We start from the raw sequence: 11,893 nt of genomic DNA, 5'->3' as shown, positions 1-11,893 counted from the left end.
AAACCTACGTATTCAATTACAAAGAAATAACTCAAGTTAAATCAAAAACAGAAAAATGATCCATAACAGCAGGTCCATTTGAGAAAACGTCCCATGTGACCGTGACGTTCAGATGCTCGGTTGTGATTGGCTGCGGGGACTGGAGCCCCGCCCCCCTGGCTTCAGTTGGCATGGCGGGGCGGGGCTTGGGGCCTGTTGTCATCAGCTGAGATAAAAGTCTCGGCTCGGACCGACTCTTTGTTTTCCACGTGTTCACATGGCGCCGTGAGAAATGTCTTTTCAAACCGTGGGCAGCGCGTTCAGCCGCTCGCTGTGGAGCAGAGGAAGCAGGAGTCCCGCGCTCCCCAGGTCCTCCGCAGTCAACAGGCTGTCAGGAGGAGCAGGAGCAGCGGGAGGTGCAGGAGCAGCGGGAGCAGGAGGAGGGCAGGGGCACACTCAGCAACTATGTTCCAGCTCCGACCCGGACAGGCCCAGTGCAGACGTGCCCTCACCCACGGAGCCTCCCGGTGCCAAGAAGCGACCGGCGGGGCCCGTGGGCGCCCCTGGTGTCGGTGCCGTGAGGAGACGGTCGTTCACCTCCACCGCTGCTCCGGTGGACCAGAGGTCTTATCTGTGGGCCCGGTACAACGACCTGAGGCGGCTGGTTCACGGTAAGAGCCCCAGAGACACCCGGGTGTCCCACAGGTCTGTCCCCGGGTCTCCCCCACACAGCTGCGGGGAATGTGAGCACGTCAGCAGGGCTCCATGTTCCCTACACACACCATGTTCTGCCCTTTGTGAACAAGTGTGGACATTTTGTTCCAGCAGGCTGTGTGTGTGTGTGTGTGTGTGTGTCTGTCTGTCTGTGTGTGTGTGTGTCTGTCTGTCTGTGTGTGTCTGTCTCTCTGTGTGTGTGTGTGTCTGTCTGTCTGTGTGTGTCTGTCTCTCTGTGTGTGTGTGTGTGTGTGTGTGTGTGTGTGTGTCTGTCTCTCTGTGTGTGTCTGTCTCTCTGTGTGTGTGTGTCTGTCTCTCTGTGTGTGTGTGTGTGTCTGTCTCTCTGTGTGTGTCTGTGTTTGTCTGTGCGTGTGTGGTTGTCAGTCTGTTTGTGTGTGTCTGTCTGTCTCTCTCTCTCTCGGTGTGTGTGTCTGTCTGTCTGTGTGTGCCTGTGTTTGTTTGTCTGTCTGTCAGTCTGTTTGTGTCTGTCTGTCTCTCTCTCTCTCAGTGTGTGTGTCTGTCTCTCTGTGTGTGTCTGTGTTTGTTTTGACCAATTTTGGGTCGATACCATCATTGTGAGAACATTTGGGCCTCACAGATTGAATGGGTTGTTTTTGGATTAGGAGTACAGTGTGTGTGTGTGTGTGTGTGTGTGTGTGTGTGGGTGTTGGGAAGCGGAGGTGGGGAGTCTTCTTTCCAAACAGATCAGACAGAAGGCTCAGTGCTGCTACTGCTTCATTTGTGCCAAACACATTTATGATCTAATCTGAAATAATGATTTGCAGTTTTAGATAAAAGTCAATAACAGAAGTGAAGTCTTGTGTTTTCATCTGTTCTCCTGAAGTTCCTTCATCTAAAATCATCCCTGACTGTGGCTGTTTCAATATTATGGACATGACTTGAGCTACTAGTGGGTTGTATAGTTGAATAAGCTAATTTGGTTGTTACTGTCCCATCAATAAATAGAAAAGAAATGCCATGCAGCTAAACAAATAAACAATAACAACAAATACACATTATATATATTTATTATACTATTACGATATTACTAATACACTAACATGTTTCATGTTTCAGGTAGAGCTCATGTAGCTTCTGTGTTTACAGTTGGATTGTTTCATTTGTTGAGCCGATCATAATTTATAAACTTTGATCCAAAAAAACTCTGTAATGCTACAAGTAAGTTTCCTATATATCTGTGTAATACACGTGGAGGAGAACAGTGGAATATAAAACACAATTCTATTGAACTACTCAGTATGTGCCTGCTTGCTTGCTTGCTGTTATAAATTCCTTCAGTGCAGTTTTCTTTAATATCCATGTAAAGTTGTTTCTCTCTCAGTGCAAACCATGAACTTTACACCTAATTAGTTTTTGTTTTAAAACTGGTCATGCACGTTCAACTAACGTCATAGATCAGATCTTTTGAGCAGTGACTCAGTGTGGAAAACCAGAGGCATTTCCCGGCTGCAGAGCGGCTGCAGAGAGGGTACACTCATGCCTGCTGCCACAGCCCTCATTGAACTTGAACTTGTCCCGGGACAGAAGGCCGTGTTCCACGTTCTCCTATTGACAGTGATATTCTCTGTAATCATGATCCAGGCACAGAATGAGTCGCTGTTTCGGCCCCAGCTGGCAAACAGTTTGTTTAATCTGTGCCCATGTGTTCGCTGCATGACTTTGTGCTTATCAAAACACTGGTTTGGACACCTGACAAAATAGATCATGTAAAGGGCCGGAGAGGTAATCGGCTCCCACTCTGCAGTGCATTCAACTGCGCGCTGTTGATTTTATGCTGAACGTACAATGTGTTCGTTTTGGATCAACACAGCTCGGTTAAGTGTCAGATTTTAGCAGCAGCACATTATGCAACCTGCAGTGAGCATGCCAGCCTCACCAGATTGAAAACAGCAGTTACTTCTTTTCTCTCTGCAGACGTCACCGGGTTTCATAACAACTGAGAACGTTACTGATTTCTGAGTCAGACAATGTGCACGTCCTAATCTTACTTCCCCTTTGATTAAATGTTGTGTTCCCCCTGTTCTGCTTCGCCCTTGTTGAATCTGTGTTTTCCTTTCTAAACATTTCATCTCTTCTCCCTGGAACAGACCTGATCCCACCAGGTGCGTGCAAAAGCCTCAACTCCTCCACCATCTACGCCAACAACGAGGTCAGCCTGGCCGAAGTGGACATCTACGGCTTCGACTACGACTACACACTGGCCCTGTACTCAAACGCTCTCAACACGATGATCTACAACACAGCACAGAGCTTTCTCATCGAACACTTCAAGGTGCGTTGTGCAGCAGTTGCATCAAATAAATCCACGTCACAGTTGTTTTTAGATTCAGATGAACTCATTTGTTTGACAGTACCCTGAGGGCATCCGCACATACGACTACATTCCCAACTTCGCTGCTCGGGGTCTTCACTACGACATCCAAAAGGTAAATTATTCTATATCACGAATATCCCACTGCAGGAGAAGCTGAAATAGTCACGAGTGAAACCTCCTTTTTTTTTTTTTTTTTTTTTTAAATCATGCACAGGGTCTTCTGATGAAGATCGATGCCTTCCATTACATTCAGCCTGGAACAGTGTATCGGTAAGAGGCTGATGCTCAGTGCGCAGGAAACGACTCCTTTCCTGCAAATGTCATGACTCATGACCATTCTTACAAGGAGCATGTTTGTAAACAGGATTACACAAACACTACAGGACGGATTATCATGAAGCTTGCTACGAGGCTGTGGTGTGGGTCAGGGACAGGAACACATTCAATTGTGGGGCCATTTTTTTTAACACGTTCATCAATTTCCGATGAAAGAACAAAGGCACATTCAGGGGCCTGATATCTATGGGCGTGTGCAGCTTGATTTAATTAAAGGAGACTATTGGCAGAGCTACGTGCTTTACTGAGTTAATTGTTTTGATTCACATTAATATTTATTCAGCTTCTTTATGCACATCACTGTTTACGCTCGTGTTTGATGTTCCCAGCGGTCTGAGTCCTGTGCCAGACGAGGAGGTCCTTCAGCTCTATGGAGGAACTTTCCACGTGCCTCTGCAGCAGGACAGTGGCTTCTATGGGAAGGTGAGGAGGATGTCGTTTTGTTTACACGGTTATTATATATGTAGTGTACAGTAATATCAATACAGCTGTGTCAGATTATCACTGGCTGTGGTTGTTTGTAGGAACTTTAGAGTTGGGAGGAGAGAGCAAATGATTTTTATCAGTGATGTTTGAATGTGAGTTTGTTAGTTAATTAGCAAGATTACACAAAGACTACTGGACGGATTCAAACAAAACAAGGAACTCAATCTACAAAATGTTGTTTCTTTTATCACTTTCCTTAAAAATAAGAAAGATCGAGCTTTTTCTCTTGATTTCTCAGAGAAAAATTCACAGATCTGATGAAAACAACCGCCATGTTTAGGGGACTGATATCTGAGTGTGTGAAATTCGGTGCAGAAATCAATAAAGATAAAGATCCAGTCGATTCAAATGTGGTTTCATGTGGTTACTGTTGGGCCTTGGTGATGTTTGCACTTTACTGAGTGTGTTTTATCTGATTGTCGACAGTTTTACCCCAAAAATATTGGGGTGAATCCAGGATATAATATTTTTACTTTCTTTAACATTGCGAGATCGCACATTTTTTTGACATTCACAACAATGATTTCATGATCTGCTTTGTTTGGTCTGCTTAGCTACAAGGTTTGATTGAATTGAATAAGGCTGTTGGGCCTTGGTAGATGTTTGAACTCTATTTTCCGAACATATCCTCAGTGTTCTTGGGCACAGATGTGAAAACTGTGGGCTCAGCACATCTATAATAATCTCATCGTGTCGCTCTCAAAGGGGAACGTCAGTCCAGGATTAAATCTGTAACCGTACACAGAGATTTCAAATGTCCTGATTCATGTGGCATTATTATTACATAAGCCCAGATGGTAAAATTTCTAATCCTATTTGTTCCCTTGTCAACATGAGTCAGCTCAAAGGCGTTACAGGCCCTAAACAGGTGAACACAGGAACTTTGGGTCCGAAAAACATTTTAGTGCAGAGTTAATCTTTTTTTTTTTACAGGTTGTATTCAGTCAACCAAGAGAAGCAGAAATGTTGAACCTGATAGTTCATCTTGTTTATTTCCTCATTAGGAGAATTTTCACTTCAGAAGTATAGTTTTTTTGTTCATTAGGTTTTTTTTGAGGGTTTACCTCTTCTTCCTCTGATCCCCCTTGAAGCTGTCACATCCAAAATAGGTTTAATCTCATTTGAAGACTTGGCCTCTCAGCGGGCAGAGGTTGGAATGAAAACGGGTTTAAATGTGATTAAGAAGTCGTTTCAAGGAGAAGAGTCACAATGAATGTCAATTTTACACGTTCACAAACATTCACTGCGTAATTATCATGCATTAAAATGTGTTTCCTGTCACAGGGACCAAAGGTGAAGCAGTTCATGGACATCTTCTCCATCCCCGAGATGACTCTCTTGGCCGTGGCAAATGATTTCTTCATCACCAACGACATAGAATATGATCCAGTTCACCTCTTCAAGGACGTCTCTGTGAGTTTCCCTGTGGCTCTCGCAGTATTTTATGTCTAGCTCATACTGAGCAACACACAGCGCTACTTTATTTCAAAGGTTTCACACGCTGGGATTCTTTGCCTGCTGGAGGCTCAGGAATCTGCTGAGCTCAGCTCAGAGTTTGAAGTGGACTCTCTCGGGTGGAACAGAGAACAATAACTGCCTTTCCCTATCCTCTTGTCGCTGAGGTTTCCAGTTACGAGGAATCCACTGCAGCATAATATATAAGATCTCAGTTTTAAAAACAAAGAAGGATCTTTGGCTTTCAAGCACTTTAACATAATGAATCATTTATTTCTGGGCAACGTTGACGCTCTGCAGAAAAATTGAGATTTGGCCGTGTACCATGAAAATGTTGAATAACACACATCTGTTCACTCAATGCTTATTCAACCCACAGGAAGCGATCGGCATGGTTCACCTCAAAGGCTACATGTACAAATGGGTCATGCAAGATCTGGGTGAGTTTCTTATCACTGGGTAGAGTCAGAATTTCACCACACTCACAGTAACACGACTGTTCTGCTTGGCGCCTCTAAGATTTCCTTCGTTTTCCCTCCCAGATAAGTTCATTCTGCGAGGAGAGGAGACGGACGCCGTTCTGCACCAACTCGTCAGGAATGGAAAGAAACTGTTCCTCATCACCAACAGTCCCTTCAGCTTCGTGTGAGTGGTATTTACCTGCGGTCCGCGTGTTCCCGAATCAACTCTGACTTTAATGAGAGTAAACAGTTTTGTTTTCCTCTGTTCCACCTGTGTTTGTTTTTTTTTTTTATCTCTCGGTAAACAGCGATAAAGGAATGTCATACATGGTGGGAAAAAACTGGAGAGACTTCTTCGACGTTGTCATCGTACAGGCGGACAAACCTCACTTCTTCACCGACTGCATCAAGTGAGTAAACGGTTTGGAGAAAGAACAGCGAGCGCCTGGATCACAAATTTGTTTAAAAACTTGGTGGAGCTTAGATTAGATCAGGTTTAAAGATGTAATATGTGACAAATCTCCTTCTTAGTCTAAAAATAAAAGAATTGCTTGCTCTTGTCGGATAAAGCAGTTTTCCCTGTTTCCAGACTTCATGCTAAGCTAACTGGCTGCTTCTCATTCTCATATTGAGTTTACAGATTTGCATTAAAAACCTTCCATGAATATCAAACTGCTCCATGTTTAAAAACAACCAGACAAATGTTAAATGTGTTGTTGTCTTGTGTACTCTAATTATCCAAAATGTTTCCAACAATGTTCAAACACAGAGAAACGCCCAATTTTATTGCGTCTTAATTGCGTTGTTTTTTTCCTCCACTCACGATGGAAAAATCATTAATTGGCATTTGCTGAAACTTTAATGCATCACCTCATCAGCATTGGTGGCATAGACCACATATCCCATGATCACACGCTGCTTCACGACATCATCTATTCAGGTCTTCTGTTATTGTTGTGATCCAGAGACTCCCAGCGGCAGAAGTTGCACATTGTACATTTAGTACGTTTGCCTCTGTTGTAGATGTGGAGATTGATCTTTCTAACATCCTTCACAATTCTTCGCTCTTCCAGACCGTTCCGACGCTTGGACGATAACGGAGACCTCCGGTGGGATAAGATTAGAAGTTTGGAAAAAGGGCAGATCTACAAACAGGTCTGTGTTGCTCACCTGAGTTAACATCTCATGTTCGGCCTCCCTCCTTGTTTCTGTCTCTATTAGAAAAGCTTTGTTCTTACTTGTTGTAACTGGGACGTGTTATTACTTGTTGTGTGATTGAACTGAAGAGAACATCTGGTGGTTTGTGGTTTTTGCTGCAGGGAAACTTGTTTGACTTTCTGCGGCTGACGGGGTGGAGAGGATCAAAAGTCCTTTACTTTGGAGACCATCTTTACAGCGACCTGGCTGTAAGTGGCAAAGCATCAACGTCATCACTGATGATGTTGTGTTTATCTATTTAATGCACTTTGTTTCCTTTTTACAGAAAATGACATTTTGTATTCTTACTAACATGAAATTACTGCAACTATAATTATAAATGTTAGTAAATAAGATAATAATTTGCCATCATACACACTCTGCCAGATGCTCACTGACACGGCAGAGTGAGCTCTTCAAACACCAGATGGAGGAAACAGACTGATATTGTTTCGAACGTGTAGAATTAAATATTTTACAATGCTTTATATTGTTTAGGTACTCTGTTGTGTGTCTAATGAACAAAGACACTATTGTCATAACACAGAGACAAATTAATTTACACAAAAAAAGTCAGTCAAATAAAAGCTAATAAAATTTAAATCCTTAAATCTTCTAATGCAATAGACAGTGAATAAGAGGTTTGACTCAGGGTGCGACCAGATGACTGCTTTCTTAACATTTTCAGTAGAAATATAATTTGGCTCCAGATTATTGAGTGATTCATAAACCTGCAGCAACACAGTTTCTTCTATAACTGCAAACACAGACACAATAAAGATGAGTAGATAGGTAGTTTTTATAAGATAACTTCCCTCTTTTAAAAAAGGAAGTTAAACTGAACATCCCTCCTGTGAACCAAATATGTGTCAGTGTTGACTGAAGACACTGCTATATTTCCTGTTTGCTATATTTTGTCAAGCACATGAAAACTTGTGTAAAAAAACAAACAAAAAAAGCAGATTAGAAACCATGTTACTCGTCTACCAGGGGAAATCAGGTTTCCTCTCAAGAAACTGACTGTATCCGGCTTCCTATAAGCACATGTAAACACGCTGATTGTACAAGGCTGGAGTTGGACAAAAGCAATTTCACACTTTGCTGCAGGACCTGATGTTGCGACACGGCTGGCGTACGGCAGCGATAGTACCCGAGCTGGAGCAGGAAACCAAAGTGGTGAGCACAGACCGCTACGCTCTGAGCCTCACGTGGCTACAGGCTCTGACCGGCCTGATGGAGCGTCTGCAGGTGAGGATCTAACACCAGGACTGTCTGGAGCCTTGACACTGTTTTTACTCATAATCTCAACAAACAATAACAAATGCATTAGAAATTCATTCAGGTGTAATTTTATATTCTTCATTTGTACAATTTCAGTATCTTTCCATGTGCAATCCTGTTTACTTTGTACTTAATATCGCATGTGTACGTAGATATTGCTTTTTCCTTTCCTCTACGGTGTTGTAACACATCAAATATCCTTGTTTTGGGACGAATAAAGGATTATTTTATTTTAGGACATGTCAGAAAATCAGTGTGTTCAGGGTAACATCTGTTGACAAACATCTGTTGATGTGTAAAAGTGTGAAACTGATTATAAACGAAGGTTAATCTTGTTCAGAACAAACACTACAAATTGGTTGGTGGTTGAATTGTGGTTTTTCCGTCTTTATGCAATCAACCTTGATTTGTTCATTGTGGTGTTTTCTTCTTTATCGTAGACTCATCGGGACCTTGAGTCGATACAAGTTTTTCAGGAATGGCAGAAAGAACGAGAGGAACTCAGGTGAGCTCTCTTTGTATTTGAACTGTATGTTATTCCTGAAAGCTGAAAGATCTGGAGTATTCATCCATAGTTATAAATATGAAACCACACATACTTTAAAATCACATGAACTCATGTTGACCTCAAAGTTTTCCGTCTCCAGGATCATGACAAAGAACTTGTTCAACCCTCAGTTCGGCAGCATCTTCAGGACGTGTCACAACCCCACCTACTTCTCCAGGCGCCTGTGTCGTTTCTCAGACGTCTACATGGCGTCCCTGAGCTGTCTTTTGAATTATGACCTCTCGTACACCTTCTACCCGCGCCGCACGCCCCTGCAGCACGAGGCTCCTCTGTGGATGGATCAGCTTTGCACAGGCTGCATGAAGACGCCGTTTCTGGAGGAGATGTCTCACATTCGATGAGAGCAGCTCCCTCCTCAGACTGACTGATTTCTTATTGTAGGACTGGTGAATACTTGAGATGGATTGAGGACTAGATTGAGGATTTTTTTTTAAAGCAGGGTTTCGGTTTTCGTCAAGAAGGTCACGCACAACTTCCTCTGCAACAGTCCCCTTCCACTGAAACCCCTTTTAGCTGAGATAACCCTGAAACAACCTGGTTGATTTCCCATGAGCTAGAGCCTCCGTAGAGCCAGGTCTTTAGGTCACTGTATACGACAACTCAACATCAAGTATGGCAGACAACAGCATCTCTTATTAGTTTCGTTAACTAATACAAAAATCCACCCATTCACACACACATTCATACAGTGCATCCATGTGCACACATGCATCAATCATACACTGGCAGCACAGCCATAAGGAAATTTGTGGTTCGGTATCTTGTCCAAGGACACTTCGGCACTCGGAGTGGGGAAGTCAGGGATCGAACCGCCGAGCTTCTGGTTAGTACGCAAAGCCACAGCCGCCCCATATAGCTCTGTTTTTAAAAAATGTAACGGTGGTGGAAAAGGGGAAACAGTGACCCACTTACAAAGTGAATGCACTAGGGGGTGCTGTAGATTTACTGATCCCCCAGAGAATGCAGTTCATGTTACATGTTGATGCACAGTCTCTGGTGTCTGGATTTTATAAGTATTATGTAATTGCTGAGCAATAATTACGCTAACGTCGCACAACTACAACAAATAAAAAATGTAAAAAACTCATGCTGCTTTGTGTTGATTTCTTTATTAATGCACACATCGTGTTTTTATGTCAAATGTTTAAGTGACAGTGAAGCAAGTTGATTCAATAATTGATGAATTCATCCTAGAGTTCATCCTACTGCTGAGACCAACCTTTAATTAATTCAGTTCATGTGGAGAGTTGTGCTTGTTTCCTCCATTGTTTTAATTGGTCGTTTGGTTGCTAGGCAGCGCAGCATCCATTCATCACCTCTTTCTTCAGCATCACAAACTCATTCACTCGCAGCCGCCCGCCTGAAGACATCAGCGGAGGTACAGTACAGTGCATGCTCTAACTTAGCTCTAACCATGGCTCTAACCCGGCTCATGTTGTGGATGGATGGCCATGCGTGGCAGTGTTGTAAAACAGCTTCAGCTCGATTTAAAATAACCGGAGCAGTGAGAATACAGCAGCTCGGTTAAGTTTGTGTTGTCCCGCACAGGGATCGCTTGTGTAGCGACTGTTTAACACGTCGTCACACAGACGTTTGTGTATTTTTGATGCGGGTGATTATAAATTAATAAGTTCAGCCTCACTGCATGAAGTCACTCATATAATGTGTTGTTGTTGTGAGGCTGCAGTCTTTGTTCAACACGTCTTTATTTCCTCATGTACTCAACTGCAAGATCCAAAACGTTGGATCCCTGAGACACCGTTTAAATAGAGAATCCTTCCTGTTATTGTTGTTACTGGTGTGACCTGGATTCAAAACACTGAGCTCAGTTTTCCAGGTTTTCCAGATATTTCTGCAGATGTGTCACATGTGGCCGTTTTCTGCTTTATCTAAAAGTGATATGTTGGACTGCATCACAGGGTTACCTCAATGTGCAACCTCACTGCTCGGGTTTTCTCTAAATCAGATAAGATCAACTGAATTGATCCCTTATGCCGAGGAAATTCCCTCAAGATGTAGATAGACAAGAGGGCATGTGAAAGTATAAAACAAATACATAAACAGATGCAGTGTTTACAGAATCATGTGACCTCTGGTGACAGAATGACATTTTCTCTAAAAATAACAGTCATTGATCCATTTCTGGTTAATAGTCAACTTTTCTGTCAGGGACCTGCAGGAGTGTGTGTGTGTGTTTCAATCCTCCACCATGAGTCATAACTGCACTGTTTTACACACTGTCACCTCCGTCAGTGTTAAATTCTCTCTGGGGTTGGGATGAAACACAATCTTTTCGGTGTTTTTATATTTAACTTTCTCCTTCACTGTGTTAGAGGATCCTCACGAAATGATATGGCTCATTTTTTGTTCTACTTCGATATCTCACTGTGAGGTCAGGATGAGAAGGTGTATCAGTTGTTGCTGTGTATTACTCGGAGTTCGATTTTGGTGTTGGTTGTATTTCCCTGAACCAGTATTCGGTTTTTTCCCTCGCCTGTATCAGGGCATATTGATTTCTTCTTGGCTGATGTTTATTTCACATGATTTTAAAATTAAACACATTATGAAGACATGTGCTGGGAGATGTGTTTCGCCTGTTTGAACATGTGTGTGTTGACTTCATGCCTCTCGAGGTCTTTAGTGATGCATCTATGTTTCTGCAGCACTGGCTGGTGTTTTCAGTTTATTTCACGGCTCTGTGGTTTCAGTGTGCAAACCTGCACCTGAGCATCCAACGCTTCCAGAACAAAGTTTTTTTCACATCGGCTGACCTCTCAAAACATGCCAGTAAGAAATCCTCCATTTACTATGAAATCTGGACTTAATAGATTCAGTAAATCCTGTGTTTTTTACAGACTGTATTATTGCTTTCATTTATAGAGGCACGTCTGAAGGACTAAAATTAAAAGATTGCACCAATTTTAGTTCCTAAATCCAGTCCTTCACTGCCTCCATCTCTCCAGCTTTACGCCACTCCTTCCATTTGCAGTCTCTTTCTCCCCCCCCCCCCGGACCTCACTCCTTTATTTTCTCACCTCTGAATTTCTCCATTCCATGTCCGTGTACCACCCTGCCTTGCCT

The 11,893-nt window shown here is 42.8% G+C and overlaps 2 protein-coding genes across 3 annotated transcripts in view; both read left to right on the top strand.

The window, feature by feature from the left end:
- The first annotated feature begins 194 nt into the window (after positions 1–194).
- On the top strand, positions 195–9,899 carry nt5dc2 (5'-nucleotidase domain containing 2). Its single transcript, XM_020096451.2, has 14 exons — positions 195–650; positions 2,802–2,986; positions 3,066–3,140; positions 3,243–3,298; positions 3,694–3,787; positions 5,135–5,263; positions 5,685–5,745; positions 5,848–5,950; positions 6,075–6,176; positions 6,840–6,921; positions 7,086–7,172; positions 8,071–8,211; positions 8,685–8,749; positions 8,892–9,899. Exons 1-14 carry the CDS (start codon positions 272–274, stop codon positions 9,151–9,153), a joined length of 1,821 nt encoding a protein of 606 aa, XP_019952010.2. The 5' UTR covers positions 195–271; the 3' UTR covers positions 9,154–9,899.
- A 251-nt stretch (positions 9,900–10,150) lies between these two features.
- The window catches only part of rap1gapa (RAP1 GTPase activating protein a), a 50,613-nt gene continuing 48,870 nt past the window's right edge, over positions 10,151–11,893 (top strand). The window contains exon 1 of one of the 2 annotated variants that reach the window (XM_069526151.1): positions 10,151–10,190. The gene's annotated coding sequence lies outside the window, so the exon portion shown is untranslated. The remainder of the gene's footprint in view (positions 10,191–11,893) is intronic. The other variant, XM_069526156.1, reaches the window with a different exon arrangement.

Source organism: Paralichthys olivaceus, chromosome 6, assembly GCF_024713975.1.
Source record: "Paralichthys olivaceus isolate ysfri-2021 chromosome 6, ASM2471397v2, whole genome shotgun sequence".
Classification (NCBI taxonomy): domain Eukaryota; kingdom Metazoa; phylum Chordata; class Actinopteri; order Pleuronectiformes; family Paralichthyidae; genus Paralichthys; species Paralichthys olivaceus.
The sequence above is the reverse complement of the archived record's forward strand: the minus strand, read 5'-3'. Positions and strand labels throughout refer to the sequence as shown.